Source organism: Dermochelys coriacea, chromosome 9 (genome assembly GCF_009764565.3).
Source record: "Dermochelys coriacea isolate rDerCor1 chromosome 9, rDerCor1.pri.v4, whole genome shotgun sequence".
Lineage (NCBI taxonomy): Eukaryota > Metazoa > Chordata > Testudines > Dermochelyidae > Dermochelys > Dermochelys coriacea.
Genome location: NC_050076.1, coordinates 19,424,172 through 19,450,894, shown reverse-complemented (window position 1 = coordinate 19,450,894; position 26,723 = coordinate 19,424,172). Strand labels below are relative to the sequence as shown.

Here is a 26,723-nt window from a genome sequence, read left to right as displayed (position 1 = left end):
GACTTTCAGTATTGTTAAGGAAAAGGTAATATGTTCAGCACAAGGATTTGACTGGAAAAGTATGACTGACCTCCAGAGGTATGTATTGCTACAGTGAAGCCACGGGGTTAGTCATATATTTTGTGATGCTGCTAGGGAGCAGAACAAATATCAAACAACCTTTCTCCCTTCATTGACATGGCAACTACTGTATTATAATTAGACTATATTTTGGGCTCCTGAAGAAACAAAGTGAAGTGAAGTGAAGTGAAGTGAAGTGAAGTGAAGTACTCCCCTCTCCTGCCCTAATCTACCATCACCCATTTTTTCCCCTTTCATAATGTTTGTGAGCCTTATTTATGATCACCTGCAACCCAATTAAAACCCTGTTAAAGTGCACACCTGCATTGACTTTAGCATCACATCACTGCATTATAGTCATTAAGTCTATGCATCAAAGGTTTTCTGAGTATTGTACATCTAATCTAGTCTATCAGAAACATGTGTAGGCTTGCATACAAAGACAGGGGTAATCAATATTCATGCTTCAAAATTTCAGCAGGGATCCGGAAGGAATTATCTCTCCTTATGAGCATTACTAAATTAGTTAATTACTTTAGGGCATAAGATTTAGTCCTAAATCAACTGAAGTCTGTGTAAATGCTTTTGGACTTTTAACTGGTTGAACGAGTAATTTACCTGCTTTGTGCATTATATCAGAAAGTTCTGGGACCATATTTAAACCAATAGGATTTGGAGATATGAGTAATAGATGGTACATATGTGTTTTATACATCACATTTTTAAAAGTAAGTTTTCATCAGACAAATCAATATTTCTTACAAAGGTTAAAATATATTTGTGGGATAGAATGTACTAAGGAGCTTATTCATAAGGATTGTGCATATGAACAAGACACAGCAGTTTAGGAACTTAGCCATTGCCTAATCAAGCCCAGTATTTTGTCTGTGGCAGTGGCCCTGAGGAAAAAGAAAAACCCTGTAACGTACCCTGCCAATTTTGCAGTGATGAATATACTGAGAAATTCCTTCCAATTCTTGCAGTAATCACCTTGGGTTTTGATTACTCCTACCTTATTATGCACAACTGCAAAATGTTTTGTTGCTCAGAAAATTACCCGCTCTTTCAAAAAATCCAGCTATCCTATTGGCTGTTATGAGCTCTTCTAAAGGAACACTCTCTACAGTGTCTAAGAGAAACTGGATTGGACTGTGAATGATATTTTTTTAAAACTGCATCAGCCTTAAAAAAAGAAATAGAAGAAATGATTAAATGGAAAAGTAAAATGCAATGTACTAAAATGGAAAGAGATTGAGGGATAAAGTGATTGAGGGATAGAGAGAGAGAAAGAGAGAGAATATATATATTCTCTAGAGCTTTCCATTGTTTTTATATATAAAATGGAAAGCTCTAGGGAATAAACATAGTTGAATTTAAAAGCAACTAAAAGAAGTTGGCACAGAACAACTGAAATAGGTACAGAACAGAAATTGGGGTAATTTCAAAAATTCAGGACATTCAAACTGCATAAGAAACAAGTAAGGGGAGTGATGCTCCTAGAAATAGACTAGAAAAGCATGTGAGAGCTTCTATCATTTACTAGGGGAAGAATGAAGGCCCTAAAAGAAATTTTAAGATAAAAAAGAGGGTATAAATCTATTGGATGGACTCAGAACCTCTAAAGTTAACATCTGTTATCTCTACAGGCTGAGTCAGTGCAGTGGCTGTCTTAGTGCACCAGGTTGAAAGACCTATGTTATTAGAGTCAAAGGCTATGATAAATTCTCCCCCCCATGCTTTGCTAGCCTTACATGTTAGCTGCTTTCAAATAGTGTCTATAGACCATTGGGATGTGATATTCAAATGGTGAAAATCTTGTTGCCAAAAGGCTAGATTAAATGTTTCCTGATCAGTATTTAGCAACAATTACATAGAACCAGAAAACCACCTAGAAATGTAGATTACTGAGGAGAGAGAAAAATGCTTGTTAAGAGATTTTCTCTAATGGATTCTTGCTCCCAATTCACCCAGAGTGAATCAACTGGCATGTGGCATGTACTACAGATGGATCAGCAATGGTAAACATATACAGCTGCACATATCTGTTACACAGGTAGTTGGTTTTGTAATTTCTAGTTAGCCAAGAGCAGACAGATTTGTTGGAAAATCTCCATAGCTGCACAGAGAGTGAGAGAGAAAGACAAGCGAGAAAGTAGTCAGCTGGCAATAACACATCTTTCCCGTAGTCTGCACACTTGGGCCAGAGCTGCTCCTCTCATTCCTCACCCATATTTTGAATTACTGTCAGATTCCTAACCTATTTCTTTAACTCCGTGGAACAAAGTTATAGCTGAAATTAGCAGAACAGAGATACCATAATGCTTAGTGTATCCACATAAGCAAGCTCCTCTACGTCCTCTAATTCTTGCTAACCCTGGAACATGTCTTGAGTTTTTAACAGTTAATTCACTGGAGGAGCAGGAAGAGCAAGGGGGCAGTGAGGTTTTCAGTGTGGTGGCTGATACTGATGACACATGCTGTTTTTTAATAGTTGGACATATTGCAGGTGTAAAAGCAGTACTATGATGGTTATTATGTCCATCTGAATCAGCTATTTCTGATGTCATAGAACCTGTGTAGAGCCAGTGGAAGTGTGACCCATAACAATGGCTGAGATCAAGGCAACTATCTGATATAAATATTTCCACTTTTAATATTATTTTTCAGACTAAGCTGTATGTTATCTGTCTGTAGCAATGGGCTAGATTGCTTTGATATTAAGTTACACAGTGGAGTTCAGACCCCAGAATGTTTGATCAATTAAAAATTACAACATTCTGATATAGTTTAAAAGATAATATGTCTACTGCATTCTATATAATAGGAATGATACAGAGGCCTAAACGTATGGAATTCATATTGAGTCTGTACAGTGTACAATGTAAAGGCAATGTTTTGGTTACTCCATCAATTTCTCCATAGTTTACATTTAAATTTCATTTTCCAAATATGAATTGACAGTGTTGTTTTAAGTATCAGAGGGGTAGCCGTTTTAGTGTTGTTTTACTGTCTGTTGATAGATAGAAACAATGACCCAAATAATATCCGTTTATGTGTTTACAGAGCAACAATCACTTTGGTACCTAGGCCTGTGGCAACACCATGATGAAGTTTACCCAATTTCTCTGAGCTAGGTGTCAGCTGACCCCACTCAAGTCAGTGTGATGTTAACTCATAATCGCATTAATTTAAATGTCTAATGACATTAATTTAAATGTTATCATTGTTAATTGCAGGGCTAACCATGTTTTCAGAAACTAAAAACCACTCAGGTATGGTAGTCTTTGGATCCTGAGAGGGTGTGTGAGTAGAGTAGCAGCACATCTTCCCCATCAACTCCTGGTTGCAAGCCCCTTTTGAGCCAATAAAAATATCATTAACCATAATACATACACAGTGAGATCTATGTTAAGGTATCTGTCAATACGCAATGACTGTCTTAAGCAACTACTTTAAAATATCCTTATGCAATTTCTAGTACAATTTTGTTCAACATTTAGCTATAAAACCACCTACAGTGGGTGACTGATTTTTTGCTGTTCCCTTCATTAGTCACTTTTGACAAGTTTTATTGTATTTGCATAAGTGTAGGATAGAGACATATGACTAAATGAAATCAGCACAGCATAGGAATGATGTAGTTATGGTATTTTACAAAATCCTTTCCCAGGGCAAGAAAAATGAAAGCATACAATATATTCACACCAACAAAGTCAGCAAGTCAACAAATGAATGGGTTTAAGTTTCATTTTATTCAGTTTTTCTTCCCCTCCCTTTCTCCAACCTCTGTTAGGGTTTCATGTTACAATGTCCAGCTACAAATTGTAAAAAGAGTTTTATTCTTCAGATACACTCATCCAGCCCCACGCTGTACAAACAGATGAAAAATACTACATATCTTTTAAATGCTTAGTTTTTTTAAAAAAAATTATGCTTGTTAGCCCTAAATTTTTTTTAAAAAAAGTGTTGTTGCTTGTCTCATTTTCAGAAACAAACTGAAAAGGTTTGAAATGATGACACCAAGAATTTGGGTGTGATTTTTCAGAAGTACTCAGGGTTGACCTTACTTTGCTTCCTTTGAGATTCACTATTGACACTTTTGACAGTGTTAAGCCGACACTGAGCCCTTTTGAAAATCATACCAATTAAGTCAATAAAAAAGGACTGCCTTCTGAACCAAAAGAACCAGCTGGGTGACGCACAGAGACTCATAATCTTTCAGAAAATTTTTCCAATGGTCTGAATAACGGGATAAGCAGATAGCAGGTGCTAAACATTCAATACTCTGTACATCACCACAATCCTGCATGTTATAATATTAACATCAATAACAATAGTAATTTATATAGTGCCATAAATGTATATATACTATAAACATGATACACTATACACAGGGTTTTTGCAAAATCTAGGGCTTGTCTACAGCTGCACCTCTGTAGCTCTTCAATGTAGACACTACCTACTCTATTAGTTAAAATGGTCAGGGAAGCAACCCCAACTTCTGGCTGCTAGAAGCTGGGACTGGATGACAGGCAATGGCTCACTTGATAAATTGTCCTCTTTTGCTCACTGCTTCTGAAGAATCTGGCACCAGTCACTGTGGTAAGACAGGATACTGGGCTAGATGGACCATTGGTCTGACCATTCTTATATTCTTACACTGATGCGAGGGGTTCTCCCATTGGTGTAGGTAAGCCACCTTCCCGAGATGTAATAGTTAGGTTGACGGAAGAATTCTCCAGTAGACCTAGCACTGTCTACATCAGCAATTAGCTCGGGTTAATTACACAGCTCAAGGGAGTGGATATTTTAAAACCTTGAGTGCAATAGCTGGGTTGACCTAACTTTTTAGTGTAGATCAGGTCCTAGTTAAATATTTGCATTTCTAACTCTATGTATGGTAATTGCCTGGCCAAAAAACTGATGGCCTTTTGATTGTGCAGGTTGTAATCCAGGAAACTGGTCTTCCAAGAAATTGTGATAAAAGTTCTGATACTGACTTCCAAGAATTTGTATAAGAAATTTATATTCCCTTTTCCAAAGGGTGAACATATTTTATCAGCTAAAGTGCTTGTTGCAAAGGAAGTTGTCAGACCTTTCTCTTGGCGTTTACATCTTTATTTTCATCTGCTTCTCCATCATCTCAGTGTTATCCAGATCTCTTCAGTCTGCCAAAATGGACTATAAATTTCACCAAAGCCTATCAGGAAAATTCTGATAATACTTCCTTCTAGATTGGACCAAGGAGAGAATCTTACTGTATTTTGTGGCATTTTGCTTCACATTCAAGCCAGAACCAAGCAGTACAGATTAATGGGGAAATAGTTATCCACATTTTTGTTTTGAAGCCACAAAAAAGATTCCTTTAGAGTTTGTGGAAAACATTAGGGGGGATTTTATATGAACCAAACCTGGGGCTCAGTCCTACAAACCTAAGGGCCCACCTCTGCGAAATAGTGTTCTCCTTCATCTCCCAATAACTTCCCTGAGGGACTTGCCAGAATAATGTCTACACACTACAGGATAGGGCCCATGATCTACAGATTGTAATTTTTCTACCTAATCAGGAAAACTGAAGTTATATTTCTGGTCTTTGGGAAACTGATTCAACTGACACTATGTCAAATCTAGTCACTTAGGAGTAAATCTGAATCCATCCTTCAATGTGCAGAGAGCTCCTCGCTACAATGAATCAGGGCTGGTTCAATTGGGTGAAGAAGGACAGAATTATTCAAGGGTTGGGGTGCTCAGTGGGCATTTGCATCGCCTATCCAGCTTCCACCTCTTGCACAGGGTAAAGAGGAAGAGATGAGCAGGGAAAGGCTGGCTCTGGCTGTGGATCCATTACTTTGAGCCATTGCTGCCTGATAAGTCGGATCACAAGCAGCAGAAGTGCTACACAGACTGGCTCCACAGTGGTTCTATAACATAGGGGAAGGATTCTTTTTATCCTTGGCTCCTAGTAGGGAATATTAATGTGTGAATACATGAGCTGTATGGTGATTCCCAGGGACTGGGCCTTAAAGAAACAATTATTCAAGGTTTAATAACACTCTTAAAAACCCCTTTGATTTAACAAGCGGTTAACATTTGTTGTGTCCAGAAAAGTTATCGTCTGTTTATGTCAACTAAATTACAACTGAAGCAAGGTTCATAATGTTGTGACATTGCTGCTAAAGATCTACATCAGCTGTGCTTTCCAGACAATATTATAAAATACTGATATTTCTATTTTAAAAAAATTACACTTTCTGTAACAGATTACAATGTTTCCTTGAAGTGAGACTTTAAGCCACTAGTGTTTATAACATGTACATCATTAATCTTCATACTTTAATCTCTATAGTCCTATTTGACATACTCTGAAGGGTATTAATGCCTTATATTGTTTATTGAGATACAAGATAGAATATAAACTAAAAGATCTGGGGAATCAATATTATATTAATGACATTTTATTTAATTTACAAAATATGCTTTATTGCTAAACATGTTAGATAGCTCCTTGTATGTTTGCCTAGATCAATGGTAATATGGACATTCTCAAAAGGGTAAACCTATTAATTAAAGACCTGCACAGCTTTCCTTCTTGCTAGTGTAATCATTAAATTGATTTTTCCAGTCCATCATGTAATTGTTCCAGCGATGGAATCCTGCTTTCCATTCTCGTTCTGCTTCATCAATATTTCCTGTAAAACACATAATGGGTTGTATTAATCTAAATTTGAATCTTTTTTTCCATTAATTGAAATATAATGTTGATTACCTGTGCCATTTTCTCTAACTGGTACAACAATTTCTCCTCCCTCTCTCTCATCTCTAACTATTGGAAATCAGTGGCTAATATTTTAGCACTGCATCAGACAGTAGTGAGTTAAAATGAAGAACTATCATTCTGGCAAAATCTTAGGAGTTATATATTTATGAAGATGAATTTGTTCTCTTTACATTGTATATATGTTTATCAAATAAACGTGTATTGTTTATCTCAGCTTTTAAAAGCAACCTCTGTTTATTTTCATCAAAATAGAATTATTTAATACATAGTTTAGAGTACAGCCCAGAAGCCCCAGAAGATAAGGATCATATCTCCACTGTGCTAGGTGCTTGTGATGGAGTATATAAACCCTATGGAAGGGGTTAAGGAGCTGCTTTGGCTGGAGTGGCACTGCCCTCCTCACCTGCAAATCATTCCAAGACAGGAGGAGTTGTTAAGGGAGGGATGGGGTAACACCATGGGAAGGAAACAGACTGTTGAATTTCTCCAGCCCCAGGAGAGGTGACAGCCTTCAGAAAGAGGGTGCAGATCGCCTGAGCTAAAAGGGAGGGGGGACTGAGACTTGCACTGGAGACCAGGGAGCTCTGAAGTGGACAGTAATTCTCCCAGGGTCCTCTGAAGTAACAACAGCCATGTCCTGGATGGAACTGCTGACAGATTTTTCGTTTCCTTTCTTTTGTTTAACCTCATTTGCTGTCTGAGGGCTGTTTTGTTGATTCACCTGAGACCCTGAGAGGGGATGAAACAACCAAGAGGCCTTGGTCAAAGAGATGAGCTGTGGCCTGCTAGAAAGATACACCTTGCAGCACCTGTTGGGGTAGGGGCAATTTAACTCATGTCTGCATTCCCCACATAGCTCCTACAAGGGGCACTCTACCACCGACAGATTTATGGCAGTGCTGTACAAAAACTTATAGAGATATGTGGTGTAATCACGGTTCCATTCAAGTTAAGGCTGTGGCAGAGAAGCTAAATGAAATATTTGCACCTAAGCCATTCTTTTTAAGTAACGTATCAAAGGAACTGTCCCAGATTGAGGTGTCAGTAGAGGAAGTTTTGGAACAAATTGATAAATTAAACAGTAACAATTCTCCAGGACTGGATGATATTCATCCAAAGGTTCTGAATGAACTCAAATATTAAATTGAAGAACTACTAATTGTGGTATATTACCTATCACTTAAATCAGACTCTGTACCAGATGACTGGAGGATAGTTAATATAACACCAATTTCTAAAAAAGGCTCCAAAGGTGATAGTAATTACATAGAATCATAGAATATCAGGGTTGGAAGGGACCTCAGGAGGTCATCTAGTACAACCTCCTGCTCAAAGCAGGACCAATCCCCAACTAAAGCATCCCAGACAGAGATTTGTCAAGCCTGACCTTAAAAACATCTAAGGAAGGAGATTCTACCACCTCCCTAGGTAACCCATTCCAGTGCTTCATCACCCGCTAGTGAAAAAGCTTCCTAATATCCAGCCTAAACCTCCCCCACTGCAATGTAAGCCTAATGTAGGGTGGTAAGCCTAACTTCAGTACCAGGTAGAAAAGGAGTACTACTCCTTTTCTTTTTGCGAATACAGACTAACACGGCTGCTACTCTGAAACCTTTCAGTACCAGGGAAATTGATTGAAGCTATACTAGAGAACAGAATTACCAGACCCAGAGATGATCATGATAGGGAAGAGTCAACATGGCTTTTGTAAATGGAAATCATGCCTCATCAATCTATTAGAATTATCTGAAGGTGTCAACAAGCATGTGGACAAGAATGATTCTTGCAAATTGATATAGTGTATTTGAACTTTCAGAAAGCCTTTGACATGGTTCCATACCAAAGCACCTTAATCAAAGTAACCAGTCCTGGGATAAGAGGAAAGGTCCTCTCATGGATCTGTAACTAGTTAAAAGTTAGGAAACAAAGGATAGGAACAACTGGTCAGTTTTCACAGTGGAGAGGGGTAAATAGTGGAGTCCCCCAAAGACCTATGCTGGGATCTGTGCTGTTCAACATATTCATAAATTATCTAGAAAGTTTTCAGGCAATAATAAATTACTTAAGATAAATCCAAAGCTGACTGTGAAGAGTTACAGAGGGATCGCACAAAAGTGGGTGACTGGGCAAAAAAATGGCAGATGAAATTTAATGTTGAGAAGTGCAAAGTGATATACATTGGAAAACATAATCCCAATATGCATACCAAATGATAGGGTCTAAATTAGCTGCTACCACTCAAGAAAGATCTTGGAGTCATTGTCGATAGTTCTCTGAAAATATCTGCTTAATGTTTTCATTAATGTACAGAATGTTAGCAACTATTAGGATAGGGATACATAATAAGACTGAAAATATCATAATGCTACTACATGGTATGCCCATAGGTTGAATACTGAGTGCAGTTCTGGCCTCTCCACTAAAAAAAAAAGATATATTAGAATGCGAGAGGTACAAACAAGGGAAACGAAAATGATTAGGGGCATGGAACAGCTTCCATAAAAGGCAGATTAAAAAGACTGGGAGGGTTCATCTTAGAAATGAGATGACTAAGTAGGGATATGATAGAGATCTATAAAATCATGAATGGGGTGGAGAAAGTGAATAGGGAGGAGTTATTTACCCCTTCACACAAGAACCAGAAGTTACTCAATGAAATTAATAATTAACAGGTTTAAAACAAACATAAGGAAGTACTTCACAGTCAACCTGTGGAACACTTTGTAAAGGGATGTTATGAAGGCCAAAAGTATAACTGTGTTGAAAAAAAATTAGATAAGTTCATGGAGGATTGGTCCATTAATGGCTATTAGCCAAGATGGTCAGGAATACAACCTCATGCTTTGACTGCTAGCAGCTGGGAGTGGATGACAGCAAAGGGATCATTTGATAATTGCTCTGCTGTGTTCATTCTCTTTTAAGTGTCTGGCACTTGTTATTGTCAGAAGACAGGTTACTGGACTAGATGGACCAATGGTCTAGCCCAGTATGGCCATTCTTATGTCAGAAGGGATAAAGTTTCTTTATTTGCAGGTCAGCTGAATTTTTCCAAACCTGTTTGGTCTGGAAATCAGGTTGGTAATTTAATGATAAGAGACTTTTAAATAAGATTTTAATTCCTTCCTAGTTTCAGTTATAGCAGAAGTAATTCAGTACCTTTGCTTCCAGAGCATAGTGAAGGCAAGAAAAATGAAGATGTGCAAAAAATAAAAAAAATAGATGAACCAAACTTTTTGTTTTCAAAGCTCCAAAATAGTTAGGGCTTCACTAGATTTGAGTTTTTGGAAAAGTTCAGGTAGTTTCTTATTTTCTTCTGGACAGTTTTCTCATTATCAAATCCCCCAAAGCTTGTGCTTTTCCCAATATTGATAACATTAAAAACTTTTTTTGGTCAATAAATTATGTAAATATGACTCATAAGACCTATAAGGAGCAGATATACATAATACTAAATGTTCTACTTTTACAGTCACTTTTCTGACCATAAATATATACTCTGCATATATATATATATATATATTTTACTTTAAATAAGAAATCAGATTCTTAGATAAAGCCAGATTATTTGCAACTATGTCAAATGGATGGGTAATTTAGCTTTGGACCATTACTAGTACTATTTTGAGAAAAACACCTGGATCTTATTGCTTTTCTTAGGCTTGATTATGATTATCCAGTCTCATTTATCCATGCAATGTTGCCCAATTATTGATTCAGGCAACTGTTACATTTTCTTCTTGAATATTTCAGGTACAGAGGCTCAGATATTTCTGAAGTCTTAACGACTGGAAAGTATTCATGCCCAAATTTTTTATAAAGTTGAATACATCTCCTGTCCATACATCTCTAATCAGAAATAATTTATCTGGATCATAAATTATGAGACACTTCAGTGCTACCTAACGGATATTAATAAAAAGTGAGTGAGCTATAGAAAATGGACAATGAGAAATTCAAGCTAGCCACCATTATGAATCTAAAAAGGAAAGAGAGACACTAAAGCCCTGAAATAAAAACCTGGGTTCCCATTTATTTGCTCTTTTTCAGTGATAAGATCAAAATTGAAGTCACAAGTCAATGCATCCCATTATCACCAACGTCATCAATCTCTTTGAAGCAACCACCTGTGACTTAGATAGGCTGACAGAAAGAAGGCAAAAAGAGATTAGAGAATTCATCTTGACCAATAATTACAATTCAGAGCATGAGGTTACTTGAATTCACTACCATATAACAAAAGCCAACCAATGAAATAATTAATACATTTTAACAGATGCAACAGCATATATGCAGTTTTATATGGCCAAATCTCCTTATATTTGCAAATCTCGAAAAGTTTTGTAGTTGATTATCCAAAAAGATTTTCAGGACATGATTATAAATAAAAATGATAAATTATAAAAAAATAACGAACAATAGATACATAATAATTAATGTGAAAGAGAATCTTTTTTGGATCAGGCCTTTAATGCTCATGAAAGGGGCTGGTTTGACAAAGCAAGAAAATAAAGCATTCAAGTTACCCACAGATCAAACAGTTGGCAGCACCTCCTTTCCCACATTGTTTTGGTGATGTCACAGTACCCTAATTTCAGTGGAATTACATCAGAGATAAATTTGGCTCCATGCCCTTATTTGCCCCTCTGTTAAATCTGCCAAAAGGGCACCAGCTGTGAATGTTTTTTTGTGTTAGCACACTAGGAGCTGGACAGAGGTCACATAACAGTTATGATATAGTATAATTTACTAGGAAACAAAAGGCAGGAGTAATATTTCCTTCCTATCCAGTTGCTATTAGGTACTGTACCTGCAAATATCTTCCTGACTCTTAGCTCTGATAAATATTAAGAACTGTCCAGGTGCAAGGGTCTGCAGGATTAGGTGTATTTTGAAATCTCTCCTGGATATTCTTTAGTCATCCATACAATTTCAGGAGATCTGTGCAGCTTTAACCAACAAAGCAGATTTTTTTGTTTGCTTGTTTGTTTTTAAGGAAATCACCAGATTTTTATTTTCTTCTAACAGTCAGTAGAAATGTTCAGATGATACAATATTGTAATAAGTTTTACCTCCCTTACTAACTAGGTTGCCGGAGGGTGGGGCTAGACAAATTAAATGAATGGACAGAGGACTTTAGGGGCCATATCCTGCACCCTTATATTACGTATTGCCTTACTCTGAGACTAGTCCCACTGGCATCAATGGGACTATTCAACATGAGTTATGGTTGCTGAATCTAACCCAAAGTAATCTGGAAACTGGTTCTGATATTGAACTTTCAGACTTGTGGCATAAGAACATAAGAACGTCTTCCTTTTGTTTGTTTTAAACTTGATGCCTATTAATTTTGTTTTGTGACCCCTAGTTCTTGTGTTGTTAGAAGGCATTTTAATGATCTACATACAGCTGACTATTTGTCTAATGTATAATGCTTTTGGATACTATTTTTGTACATGTAAGATGTTCAAGCTTAATTCTTAGTTTTCTTAGGATATTTTTCTTAGCGCATTCACAAAATCCACTGATAGGACAATTCTGACATTATATCTTTGTTTTGTTACTTCATAGGTAATATATAATGACACAATCTCACTATAAATTAAAAAATATATTTTTAAAAAGACCAGAGGAAGTAATGGAATGGAAACTGAAAGTTGTTCTGCCTATAGCCAGCTCAAGGGGAAACAGACACTGTGGTAGTTAGGGCTCTGGATGCATTACAGGTGGAGTATTGGAAGGAACATTCATTTGGATACATAATATTTTGATCATTAAGATCTTTTAGAACTGGAGGCGGCTAAAGAGTTAACAAACTTCTTTTGAGAAAATTAATCCATGATTCTAGTTCCTATTCCTTACAGTTAAGGACGAGTGTCTTTTGGCTCTTAAACCTGATAACCCTTTTAGAATCTGTCATCAGGAGGACTACTGTGAATTGTGCCAGTGCTAGTACCCGCAGACTAATCTTTTTGCCTTTGAGCATGATGAATATTTAAGTCTTTTCCTCCCATGGTGTGGAGCGCCCCAAGTTTTTCTTAAGGCCAGTGAGAGTTGAGAGTTCTCAGTCCCCTGCTGGACATGTCAGCTCCCTGCAGGACTGCAACCTGAGGCAGCAAGAGTTCTGTCTTCTTCAGAATCAAGAGCACACACCCGACAAGTCCAGGACCCAATTTACCAGGCTACTTGTATTGTCAGAACAAAAATATATATATTGCAACTAAGGTCCTCACTGATCGTGTGGTAATCCACCCCAAGGTAAAGACACTAGAAAACCCATAAAACTGTACCAACAGTAAATACTTTAGAAAAATTCAGAGACTGGCATTTCCATTTGTGTCTCTTCCTGCTATCTGGATATGTGAGATTTGTTTTTCTCTTATTAATTTTCTAAATCTGCAGCCATACTATAAGCTTTGCCAGCTCTGGGCATTTTACTTCTCTAGGAAACTGGAAAAGATCCACCCTTGCAGCCTGGAGTCACTAAACATTTTGCTGTCTCTTATATTTTATGACTTTAGCCAACTGTCTGTCTTGCCTAGAGTGTGGTAGAGCCAGCTTTGCTTACATTGGTGCTGGTCATTATGTAGATAGGAGACCTCAAAGTAATAAACAGAATAACAAAGGAACATGAGTTAGTGGGTGGCTCAGTACCAAACTGATTCCCCAGCATGGTGACAGAGGACACTGTATAGCTGGAAGTGCCATTTTTCAGATAAGACATAAAACTGAGGCTCTGACCACTTGAGGTAATTAAAATATTCAACTGCACTTTTTGCAAGAGTAGACATGTCAGTTTGGGTGTCCTCTTCAGATTCCAGCTGGAATCATTACACTCCTGTCTACCTAAATTCAAGCTGCACTTTCAACTGGATATCATATTTTTCTTCACTTCTGTCCTAATGTTGTGCAGTGTTGCTGTACATTAAAGCAGTTGTGACTTTCCACCTAAGAGGTGGCTGTGTTTCAATGTTGGGTAAAGTGATCTGCGGATGTATCTCTGTCTATGGTATGTAAAATGCTTTGAGTCCTTTGGGAACTAAAGAGATTTCAAAAATATTATTTTGTACTCAGTGTTTCATTGAAAGGAACCTTTGCAATGAAAGTGCAGCCTAGGAAGTTTATCAGTGGAAACTAAAATGATTTTTTTCTCACAGCTGGAAGAGGTTGTGTGTAGGAAACATAAATATACAAAGGTCTAATGTTTCTGTTCTAAAGACTGGCAATGCCAAAACACCACCACCCACTAGCAACGTTCAGTCTCCTTCCTTTACTTTTATCCAGAGTATGTTATGGAATCTTTCAAAAAATATTTTAAGCATGCATATTAAATTAGGGGTTCAAAGAAATGATTTATGGTAGATCAAGAAACATACTTTCATTTTTCTAGGCAGATTGTGAGAGGTGGTTTGTAATCCTTCCCAGCCCAAGGCCATGCAAGGCAACTCTGCTGGCCTGCCAAGAGATGCTGAAGCATGTGTGTTGATATAAATCGTGTCACAGAACATTTGGTATACACTGTACATTCGTATATCAATAACATCATCCAAACAGATGGAGTATACAATTATCATTTTTATGAGTAATGCCTGATGATCAAAACGCAGATTAAACCAACTTTGTGTAGATCTGAAATACTCATGTCTCGCCTGAAAATGACCCAAATTCGCACACACAAAAATATACTTGCTATTTTGTAAAATCTCCCACGTAGTCGCCAAATGGCAGGGTGTCATGATAAGAGACACAGCAAAGCATCACCCAAACAGCAAATAATACTTTGAATTGGTTACAAATGCTGCTTCCTTTCCCTTTTTTATTTAATAAAATGAGGTCTGATTCTGAGAGCTATTGAGTATCACCTACAACATACTGATGAGCCCAAACTACTTCTATTGAAGTGAATGGGAATATTGCTCTTAGATAATGTGGCATAGTATAAGAACCTAAATAGATCAGAATAGATTAAAGCAAATGGTTTCAATAGACAATTTGAGACCATTCCCATGATCCAGTCCTATCCCTTTAGATTCTGTGATTTCAAGTCCAGTAAAATGCCATGATATGATCTCAATTGAGTATAAAAATACTGCTCTCATCCCACTCCCTTTGAAGTAAATGAGAAAAGTAATAATGACTTCAGTAGGAGCACGATCAGAACTGTAATAGACCAAAGGGCATAAAATGGGACTGAATTAGCCAGTTCAGAAAAACAGAACAAAAACAACAAAACTATTGCCGCCATGGATACTTACCCACTTCTAGAGCCAACCTTAAACTGAACCTTATGGAAGGATGTGAAATTATGATTTAACCTTTCAAAAACCGATTTTCTTTTCATACACTTCTTTCCTTCTAGGCTTAGATGAGGTTTGGAACTCCAACATTTTTTTTTTATAAAGACTGTTCCTGAAGATCATCCAGAGGCTCACAACCCTGATCTGTACCATTGGCTCATTAAAATGCAAGCTACCAGAACCCTGACAGGAAAATCAGTTTTCAAGAGATATCTAGCCAGTTATAGAAGTCTGAATGGATTTGGATCACAAAGCAAAGTTTCCAAAGTTTTCAGTCTTCATAACTAAACCCATACTCCAAACCTCCCTGAAACTATAACTCCAAACCTGGTGACAATTATTCATCACTAATAAAAAATTATGAAAAGTGATTTAGAAAACACTCCTAAAGCGCTATGCAGACAATCTTAATTAAAATCCAGTGGTATTTTGCATTGGCTAAACCCTGAGCTCTCTCCATTCTTTTTACACAGTCTTTTTATATAACTACTGCATGGTTGTCAGCAGAGATTGAGCCCTGGAACTCCAGAAATAAATCACAAGCTTCTACAGCTTGGTCCTAAAGAACCAAATCCCCCAGCTGGCAGCAGCAGCAGCAAACTCACATCCTCTGTGGATTAGGTACAAAGGGTAGAGAAAACCCAGCCTAAGCATCTGCAGCCCTTGGCAGTTCAAATCCCAGACAAGCTCCCATTTTTGGCCATCATGGTCATCATTGGGGACTGAACTTGGTACCTCCAGCATTAACAGCCTGCTGGACTATAGCTTCACCAAAAGCCCCTCAGCTGGAAGCAGACATACCTGTTCTCTATCAGACACATTTGGATTTGCATAACACACTGAAGAGTAACAAGGCAAACTCCTGCTGAAGTGAATGAGAGTTTGCTTGAGAAAAGACATCAGGATTTGATTCCATTGAAATAACCTTTTCAAATATAAGCTTGGAGATTCAAATTGAAATACAGTGCTACTATCAGGAAAGTGAGCTTGTATTGAGCAGCATACCCTATGTATGCATATTTACCAAAAGTTTACCTGTTATCTCCAGGACTTTGGGAAAAAATTCATTCCAGAATCGACACTGCTGGGCACGTAATTTTGTATATATCTTTGAAGCATCAGTGTTTAATGTTAAGTATTTTTGTTCAATGGTAGTGAAGATTGGCCATCTGGTTCCATTAATCTGAGTCCCATTTGGAGTTCTAAATGATTAAAGAGAAATATTTCATTTCTCATGGGAAATTACCTGTGCACATCAATAGAATAAAATTATACTATTGACAAGTTATTTTATTTCAGACATCAGTATGTTAGTTTGGAATTACTGGAGCACCTTTTGTACATGATAGAAATAAAGCCACTACCCAAAACAGTAAAACTTTAAATTTTACATATCACTAAGGTTAATTAACAAAGTAAAACTAAATATATTCAGATTATTTTTTGTTTTTTTCTTATCCTAATGGAAAAATGAAGTTAATAAAACCAACCTACATAAATTGCATATGTTGAACCCAGAAGGTCTGACAGAAGATACAATCTGTTACAGGTGACCCCAAAACAGTAAATTTAGGAGCTTGCATTACATACATTTTAATTTAAATGCTAACGTCTAATTCTAATGAGTCCATTGGATTGCATTGTTCAGATAGATATGAAACGTTTGCATCTGTGTAAATGAAGTGACTGGAGTCCACCTTGGTTAAAGCAAGGTCCAAAAGAGGAAGATGATGTCTTTTGTATTAGAAGAAAAGGCCCTTAACTACAATGTGCTAAATACCCGCACTGTGTTACTGAGCACACTGAATCACAACTCATTCTGAAAGCAATGAGAATTCAAAGGTGCTCAGCATCTAGTACAGGGGCGAGCAAACTTTTTGACCCGAGGGCCACATTGGGTTTCCGAAATTGTATGGATGGCCAATTAGGGGAGACCTTGCCTCCCCAAACAGCCAGGCATGGCCCGGCCCCCGATCCCTATCTGACCCCCCCCTCCCGCTTCTCGCCCCCGATGGCCCCCTCGGGACTCCTGCCCCATTCAACCCCATCTGTTCCCTGTCTCCTAATGCCCCCCCGGCACCCCTGCCCCATCCACCCCCTCCATCCCCTGACTGCCCTCCGCCACCCGATCCAACCCCTCCTGTCATTCCTGGCTGCCCCCCTCCCCGGGACCCCTGCTCAATCCACCCTCGCCCCCCGTCCCCTAACTGCCCCCGGAATCCCTGCCCCGACTGCCCCCTGCCACCCCATCCAACCCCCCCCTTCCTGGCTGCCCCCCTGGGATCCCTGCCCCCATTAAACCCCCCTGTTCCCTGCCCTCTGACCGCCCCAACCCCTATCCACACCACTGCCCCCTGACCACCACCCCGAACTCCCTTGTCCTTTATCTAAGACCCCCTGCTCCCTGCCCCCTTCCATGCTGCCTGGAGCACCAGTGGCTGGCGGCGCTACAGCCATGTCGCCCGTAGCACCAGGACAGGCAGCTGTGCCACGCAGCTGGAGCCAGCCATGCCACCATGCAGCACAGAGCACCGGGTCAGGCGGCGGCTCTGTCACTGCGCTGCCCAGCAGGAGCTCATAGCTCTGCCACCCAGAACATTGTGCTGGCGGCACAATGAGCTGAGGCTGCAGGGGAGGGGGAACAGCAGGGGAAGGGCCAGGGTCTAGCCTCCCAAGCCAAGATCTCGGGGGCCGGGCAGGCGAGTCCCGTGGGCTGGATGTGGCCCACGGGCCATAGTTTGCCCATCTCTGATCTAATAGAATGTGATTATTTCCAACCAGAACAGGGCCATGATTATTATTAGTTGTAGTGATGGTAAATATTATAATAGGCCTAAGGGATAAACTGAATTTAAGATGGGGATGTGGTTTAAGGCCATAAAGATTTTTATTAATCTTTTTTCCAGAGAGGGGTGAGTTTTATTGCGTAGGAACAGATAGGACTTGATGAAAAAAAAGTTGGTTTAAGTTGCAGAAGAGAGGAAGTCTTAAAATCATTTATTGATGCAGGAGGCCTTTGAGATAGAGTATGATTTATATAAAGATGGATGATTTGTGACTATTAAAAGGCAAGGCTATGGCAGCTTAAGGCTTGGCTACACTTGTGAGTTAGAATGCATTAAAGGAGCCCCAGGCGCACTAGCTCACTACCCGTTCACACTGGCGAGGCATGTAAAGCGCTCTGACTCCGTGGCTACAGCGCTGCTGGTACTCCACTTTGGCGAGTGGAATAATATTTGCTGCGCCCCCGCTGGAGCGCAATGGCACCAGTGTGGATGCCCTGGTCCTATAGTGCTCTCTGATTGGCCTCCAGAAGTGTCCCACAATGCCAGTGCTAGCCACTCTGGTCATCACTTTGAACTCTACTGCCTTGCCCTCAGGTGACCAACGGTCAGACTCGCCCTTTAAATTCGCTGGGAATTCTGAAAATCCCCTTCCTGTTTGCTCAGCCAGACATGGAGTGCTTGCAGCGAATCTTTCCAGGTGACCATGCCTCCACGTGCCAGACAATCCCCAGTACAGAGCAATGGCAAAGTGCTGGACCTCATCAATGTTTGGGGGGAGGAAGCTGTCCAGTCCCAACTGCGCTCCAGCTGTAGGAATTATGATACCTTCTGGCGGATATCAAGGGACATGATGGAAAGGGGCCATGACTGGGACATATGGAAGTGCAGGATTAAAGTGAAGGAGCTGCAGAATGCCTACCACAAAGCCTGCGAGGCAAGCAGCCATTACGGTGCTGCCCCTGAGATCTGCCATTTCTACAAAGAGCTAGACGTAATACTTGGAGTCGACCCCACCTCCACTCTGAGTACCACCATGGACATCTCGGAGGCCAGTGCAACAAGGTGGGAGGAGGAGGAACAAAATGGAAGCGAGGGTGCTGAGGTGGAGGAAGACACCCTGGAATCCCTAGATGCGTGCAACCAGGAGCTGTTCTCAAGCCCGGAGGAAGGTAGCCAGTCGCGGTGGCCGGTAATTGGGGAAGGACAAACACCAGAGGAGGTTCCCGGTAAGCGGATTTATTTTGGGAAGGAAGTTATTTGGTGAGGGCTCTTGGGGTGAGGAGGATTAGGGCTGCATGCATGCCTAGATGCGTAATAGGGCGTTGATTTGCTCTCTCACATCGTGTTAATCAGCCTCAGTGATCTCTTCAAAGGTCTCATCCAGAACATGGGCAATGCGCTTGCACAGGTTTCTCAGGAGAGCCACTGTGGTCTTTGTTCCAGTAGGAACAACTTGTCCATGCCACTGTGCCATGAGGGGCAGCGGGACCATTGCTGCACACAGGCAAGCTGCATATGGGCCAGGGTGGAATCCAGAGTGCAGTGGAAGACCCTCCCTTGCTTCCCAGGTAACCCTCAGCAGTGAGATAGTTTCCATGATGAACCCCTGTAGAAAATGTGGGGACAGTGTTCAGTGTAGGGGCCCCCTGCCACTGTTGGTTCTCCCCAAGGCACAGAAACCCAGAGGACAGTACAGCCGTGAAACAGTCAGTCATGCTTGACCCTGTGCTTACTCACCATTTTGGGAATCCCGTGGGTTATGTGTGCTCGCTTTGGGACGGGCAAATTATGCTATTGTGTAGACTGTGTTTGCCCTTAAGTATGGAGGAATCATTGCTCTGTCTGGTGTGAAATATGCTGCCTCTGTTAAGTGTTGCATTTTGCCTTTACAGATGCAACCTTGAGATCTCAGCCGTCTGTATTATCACCAGCCAAAAGACTCCAAAGAATCAGAAACGGGCCACGTAGAAGCAAGGAAAACACGTTGCATAAAGTAATGCAGCATTCAAGTAATGAAAATTAAAAACTACAGGAGTGGTGGGATAGTGAAAGGAGGATCCGCCAGTAGAATGAGGAGCGCCAGCACTAGTCAGACCTCACCTGGAATACTGTGTGCAGTTCTAGTCTCCCATGATTAAAAAGGATGAATTCAAACTGGAACAGGTACAGAGAAGGACTACTAGGATGATGCGAGAAATGGAAAACTTGTCTTATGAAAGGAGACTCAAGGAGCTTGGCTTGTTTAGCCTAACTAAAAGAAGATTGAGGGGAGATATGATTGCTCTCTATAAATATATCAGAGGGATAAATACCGGAGAGGGAGAGGAATTATTTAAGCTCAGTACCAATGTGGACACAAGAACAAATGGGTATAAACTGGCCACCAGGAAGTTTAGACTTGAAATTAGATGAAGGTTTCTAACCATCAGAGGAGTGAAGTTTTGGAATAGCCTTCCAAGGGAAGCAGTGGGGGCAAAAGATCTATCTGGCTTTAAGATTAAACTCGATAAGTTATGGAGGAGATGGTATGATGGGATAATGGGATTTTGGTAATTAATTGATCTTTAAATATTCATGGCAAATAGGCCTAGTCCCCTGAGATGGGATAATAGATGGGTGGGATCTGAGTTACCCAGGAAAGAATTTTCTGTAGTATCTGGCTGGTGAATCTTGCCCATATGCTCAGGGTTTAGCTGATTGCCATATTTGGGGTCGGGAAGGAATTTTCCTCCAGGGCAGATTGGAAGAGGCCCTGGAGGTTTTTCGCCTTCCTCTGTAGCATGGGGCACGGGTCACTTGAGGGAGGATTCTCTGCGCCTTGAAGTCTTTAAACCACGATTTGAGAACTTCAATAACTCAGACATAGGTCAGGTTTTTCGTAGGAGTGGGTGGGTGAGATTCTGTGGCCTGCATCATGCAGGAGGTCAGATTAGATGATCAGAATGGTCCCTTCTGACCTTAGTATCTATGAATCTATGAAAAGCGTCGTGCTCCGGCAGCAAAGCACGGATCAGCTGATAAGCATAATGGAGCGCCAAGAGTTGATCCAGGCGCTCGTAGCCATGCAGGCAGAACACTAATGTGCCTGACCCCCCCTGCAGCCCTGGTCCCAAAACTCTTTCCCTTGTGCCCCCATGTCACCTCCAACCCACTTGCCCCAACATCTGGGTTCTTACCTCCACCAGCTGCCTTCAACACCTGTAGCTTCACCACCCAGCCCTGAAAACTATGACCTTTACCCTCTGCACTCAAGCCCCATCACCATGCAGTATAGCCATCCTGAAGGCTAGGTGGGCTGGTGCCAGAATTGGAATATGTGTGCCATCTATCACCCCTCAACAGTTAGGGAAACTCATTTGTGCAAAGCCGTCCACAATGTAATACATGTTACCAGGAGTCACAGTTCTTCTGAGCAGGATGCGATTAATGGCCCTGCCAACTTGTATCAACACGATTCCAATGGTCAACGTCCCCATTCCAAACTGGTTAGTGACCAATTGGTAGCTGTCTGGAGTTGCCAGCTTCCAGATTGCAATAGCCACATGCTTCTCCACCATCGGGCAGCTCTCAATCTCGTGTCCTTGCACCGCAGGGTGGGGGCGAGCTCCTCATACAGTCCCATGAAAATGGCTTTTCTCATCCGAAAGTTCTGCAACCACTGCTTGTCATTCCAGACTTGCATGACTATGTGATCCCTCCACTCAGTTCTTGTTTCCCGAGCCCAAAAGCGGTGTTCTGTGGTGGTGAGCATGTCCGTGAATGCCACAAGCAAACTCGTGTCATATGTGTTACTCGAGTCAATATTGTCAGAGCCCTCACTGTCACTTTGGATCACAAGGAATAACTCGACTGCCAAACATGACATGCTGGCGAGACTCGTCCGCATACTCCTCAGCAGTTTGGGCTCCATCCCCGCGGATCAAAAGGGAAGACAGAGCGCGCAATACAAAAAATGTTAAAAGATGGCGCCAAATGTGGACGGAAACACAGGGATTACTGGGATGCGAACCGATGCATCATGGGGCGTTAGGACAGGACCCAGAATGCCCCGCACTCCCCGCTCCATTCCCACAAGCCACAGCGCCGGAATGAGAAGAGGTGCTCTGTGGGATAGCTGCCCATAATGCACCGCTCCCAATACTGCTGCAAGTGCCACAAATGTGGCCACGCCAGTGCGCTCGTTTCTGTCCGTGTGGAAAGACTGCAGCGCTTTCCCTACTGCGCTCTCCGAAGGTGGATTTAACTCAAAGCGCTCTACATCTGCAAATGTAGCCAGGCCCTAAGACAGAGTGGAAAAAAGGCTAATTAAACATCCTACTTCAGTGCTTAAAGTAGGAAAACACTTTTGCTTTCCTTGCTGGAAACTGCTGCCTAGGAGTCTGGAGTGTCTTCACCTCAGATAGTCAGTACAATGGTGAAGCACTGGACAGTAGCTTTCCTGCCTGGCTGATGCATTATGTACACAGGACAGTCCCCTGCCACCACATCAGAAGTCTTTTTCATGGTATGAGGGCAATTCCAACCACATGTAGCTTCCTGAATAGCTGTTGAGGAAGAGGAGTGGCATTCAACATGGAAAAGTAAATAAGAGGAGTACATAGTTCAGGCCATAAGTGACCTTATTCAGAGGACAAAAATAAGAAGAGAACCCCAAAGGGTATGGAATTCAGATGGGTTCTACTTTCCAGTGATGCGGGTTGGAGGATAAGTAATATTCCTATTCAGTTATCTAAATATTGATAGAACACTAGGCCTATTCTCTGTATTCTGAATGAATCTAGTTATTGGCTCATCTCTAGTGTTTTGCTTTATTTTCAAGCATCGGGTACCGGCCACTGGTGGAGACAGGATATTAGACTAAAAGATCCCTTAATCTGATCTGGCATGACAATTTCTATGTTCCTAACTTGCTCACTTCTTTACTAATTCTGCTCTTATTAATTTATGGAACCCTTTTAACTGCACATTTATTTGTGGCTTCTGAAAACAGTGACTTAAACAGAGTTGACTTGTACTTCAGTTCAAAATCAGAGAACTAATAGTGCTGTCAGTATTCATTTAATAGCTTTATGCTATAAAATTAAATCATGACATTCCAAATTGTAATTTACAGATAATAAGGAGGTTTATGCCTATGAATGCAGATATATTTTACTAAAAATGATTGAAAACATGATCAGATTAATACAGTATATTGCCATACAAGAACATGCTGATTATAACATTCTCTCTACATTGCTAGAGCACTTACCACCGTAACAAGAAATGTACTGTAACCTCCTTCTTACTGAAAACTTCCAAAGATTAAAAAACAGTTCCCAGATTCAACATTACAAAAAGACCATTTTCAATTTGAAACAATTGTTTAGGGTTGTAATCTATCTGCACACATCACACCTATTTTTAATTCCTTCTTGTTAATAATGTTGCCATGATCATTCTAATTCCCAATATAATCTGGAAAATTCCATACAAATTAACTGTATTAAGATAATGTTATGATTGCATGGGCAAGAAATCAAGTGCCAAGCAATGACAAAGATGAGATTGTATGCACAGCCTGAACACTGCCCCCTTGTGGAAGCAGAGTTCCATGTAATTGGTGGGAGCCTGGTCCTGCTGAAAATTTTCTGTGTAGGGTTCATCATGATCCATGGAAACCTGACTCCAGTTTCAATGGCTGCCTATCTCCAAAGTCTCCTCTTCACCATCTCCCCAAAACTCCCACTCCCTAGTCAACCCCAATTTCTGATGCCTCTTCCCCAGGAAACTCCACAGTTTGCCCACATACTAAAGAGCAAAGGAAGGGAGAAACCACTCCTATGCTCATGGGTGGCAGGTGAACGACTGGCTCAGGGAGGCTAGCCCCCCAGGCCTGCCCCTTCCATGCCCAGAATTGTATTGTACTTTGTACACCGGTCTAGGTGTACTTGGTCCTACCTTAGCACAGAGGGCTGACTAAATGTCTTCTTGAGATCCCTTCCAGCCCTATATTTCTATGATTTGGGGGAGGGATAGCTCAGTGGTTTGAGCATTAGCCTGCTAAATCCAGGGTTATGAGTTCAATCCTTGAAGGGGCCATTTAGGAATCTGGGGCAAAAGCTGGGGCTTGGTCCTACTTTGAGCAGGGGGTTGGACAAGATGGTTCCAACCCTGATATTCTATTTTCCATTACAACTTTTTGTCTAAGAAAATGCCCTGAAACCATGCAGAGCTTCTCTGGGTTCTGACTGTGGCACAGCATCCTGTCATTCATGGACACTCATATGTTTCATGATGATAAGTCCTTAAAAAACATGAGGCAGCCAAACTTATTTCCTGGTCTCCACAACATTACATTGATGAAAGGGAAACTGTTCCTCTGATTTGATCTGCATCTTGAGTTGCATGACTGGAGCCAAGTAATTCAGGTATCTCATCCAACTTTTAGTAGGATCAGTTTCAGACAAAAATAGAGCCAAAATCTCATCAACATGTTGTATCCACCTCACACAATGTATGTGAACAACAGGGCAAAGCTAGATTGTATTAAAGTCACATTCTCATACTTCATATACAGGGTACAAATGCAAGCTCTATTTGATCTTTGAACATATACATGCTCCCACTGAAGTCTGTGGGCTTGATTTTAATCTCAGTCTCACTGGAGTAATAGCAGAATAGTTTCATTGAAGTCACAGGTGCTAGACTAGAATTACATCAGTGTAACTGAGATCAGAATCTGACCCTTTGGACATTATATATCCATTAACTGGCAGCAAAATTTGCCCCTCAGGGTTCATGCATCATAAAACATGGCAGATTTGGCTTACAGAGGGAACTTTTAGAAATCTATACAATTTTAACAGGGGTTGTTCATTGATAATTTCTGTATATTCCATGCTCATATATAGTAGTCCTAGCCAAAGAATTCCTTTTTGCAACAAATTTTGAGGTTTCAGTTTTCATTCTACTTGGAACCAAACAGGACACCTTTCAGAATTTTTGGAGAGGAAGAACTATACCCCAGAATAGCCAATACCCCACGGTTAGGCCAATGCTTGGGATGTGGGAGGTGAAGGTTTAAGTTCCTGGTCTTCTTGATTCAGGGCAGGGACTTGAACCTAAATCTCCCACATCTCAAGGGAGAGCTCTAGCCACGCTCTCTCTGTGATTTTGATCAGATATTCCATCCTGGACTTGAGAAACCTTCCCAATAAAAGTTTCACCAAAACATCCATGTTTCTGCAAAAAGTTTCGGTTTTGATGAATCAGCATTAAAAAAAAAGTTTTGGCAAAAATTCCCAACCAGTTTTAATATTAACAACTTCTTTAGTAGAACAAAATTAACTTAGTTAATATGGAAATTGTGACATCCTTGTACACAGAGCTTTATTAATCATAATAAATATAGTTCCATTACCTTATTTTTCTCAATAATATGATTGATACTATTTGAGAACATAATATAAGCATTCACTACATTTTTATTCGTATCTCTTCAGCATTACTTTTATGCATGATTTATCAATCGCACACACAATTAGATACAGCTTAATCTAAGATGTGATGAATAGGGTTTGGTCATCATTTTGCAACAACTCATTACATTTTTTTACTAGCATTCAAGAAATGAATTCTCCAAGACCTCTAAATGAGTGCACTTAATTTCAGTGAAAGAGCTTCAGTTGGCTTTCTGCTTTGCCCCTTTACCAATCTCCAACACAAATGTTATGTTGGATGCTGAAATACTCCAGAAGAAAGTTTTCTATGCTCAATTTTACAAATTTCTCAGGGGAAGATACAGCTGAAAATGGCTTATAAGTGTTTAGCTATCCTTTAACTTAAGAACATAAGAATAGCCATACTGGGTCAGATCAATGGTCCATCTAGCCCAGTATCCTGTATCTTCTGACAGTGACCAATGTCAGGTGCCTCAGAGGGAATGAACAGAACAGGTAATCATCAAGTGATCAACCCCTATGGCTCATTGCCAGCTTCTGGCAAACAGAGGCTCGAGACTCTTCAGAGCATGGTTTTGCATCCCTGCCAATCCTGGCTAATAGCCATTGATGGACTTATCCTCCATGAACTTATCTAATTCTTTTTTGAACCCTGTTGCTGTCTTGGCCTTCACAACATCCTCTTGCAGAAAGTTCCACAGGTTAACTGTGTATTGCATGAATAAATACTTCCTTTTGTTTGTTTTAAACACAATGCTTATTAATTTCATTTGGTGACCCCTAGTTCTTGTGTTATGAGAAGGAGTACATAACACTTCATTATTTACTTTTCTCCACACCAGTCATGATTTTATAGACCTATATCATATCCTCCCCTTAGTCATCTCTTTCCGAAGCTGGTAAGTCCCATTCTTATTAATCTCTCCTCATATGGAAGCTTTTTACTCAAATGCTTTCAGCACTGGTAGTAGCACATAGTAAAATACATTTTCATAGCTTATACACACAGCTATTTGGATTTGTGCATGTGTTTACATGTGTATGGAATAAAACAGTAAGGAGAAACTTTTCCCTTCATATGTTGAACCTGGGCAGAATATACAAGTATTCCTCTTTTAATAGGCTCATATGCTGAAACACTGCCCAATTCCTTATCTCTTCATCTATTCCCTGAATCAATCACTGTCACATTTCTTATCATTCTATGAAACTGGGTGGGTAATTGTTCAAGGCTTCTATGGTGCTATAATAATAATAACAGTGACCACGCTAGCACTAGGTTCCAATTTGACCCCAATCTTTAAACAGTTTAAGGGAAGAGAAGGTGAGTGTGAATTTCTATTTTATGTCTAGTTTTCATGAT

The 26,723-nt window shown here is 40.3% G+C and overlaps 1 protein-coding gene across 2 annotated transcripts in view; it reads right to left on the bottom strand.

Annotated features, from left to right (window-relative positions):
• Positions 1-3,793: 3,793 nt before the first annotated feature.
• BCHE (butyrylcholinesterase) overlaps positions 3,794-26,723 on the bottom strand; it is a 49,727-nt gene continuing 26,797 nt past the window's right edge. The window contains exons 3-4 of one of the 2 annotated variants that reach the window (XM_038416361.2): positions 16,168-16,334; positions 3,794-6,749 (exon numbers count right to left, since the gene is read on the bottom strand). In XM_038416361.2, coding sequence (XP_038272289.1) covers positions 6,625-6,749; positions 16,168-16,334 — 292 coding nt within the window. In that variant the 3' untranslated portion in view covers positions 3,794-6,624. The remainder of the gene's footprint in view (positions 6,750-16,167; positions 16,335-26,723) is intronic. The other variant, XM_043492486.1, reaches the window with a different exon arrangement.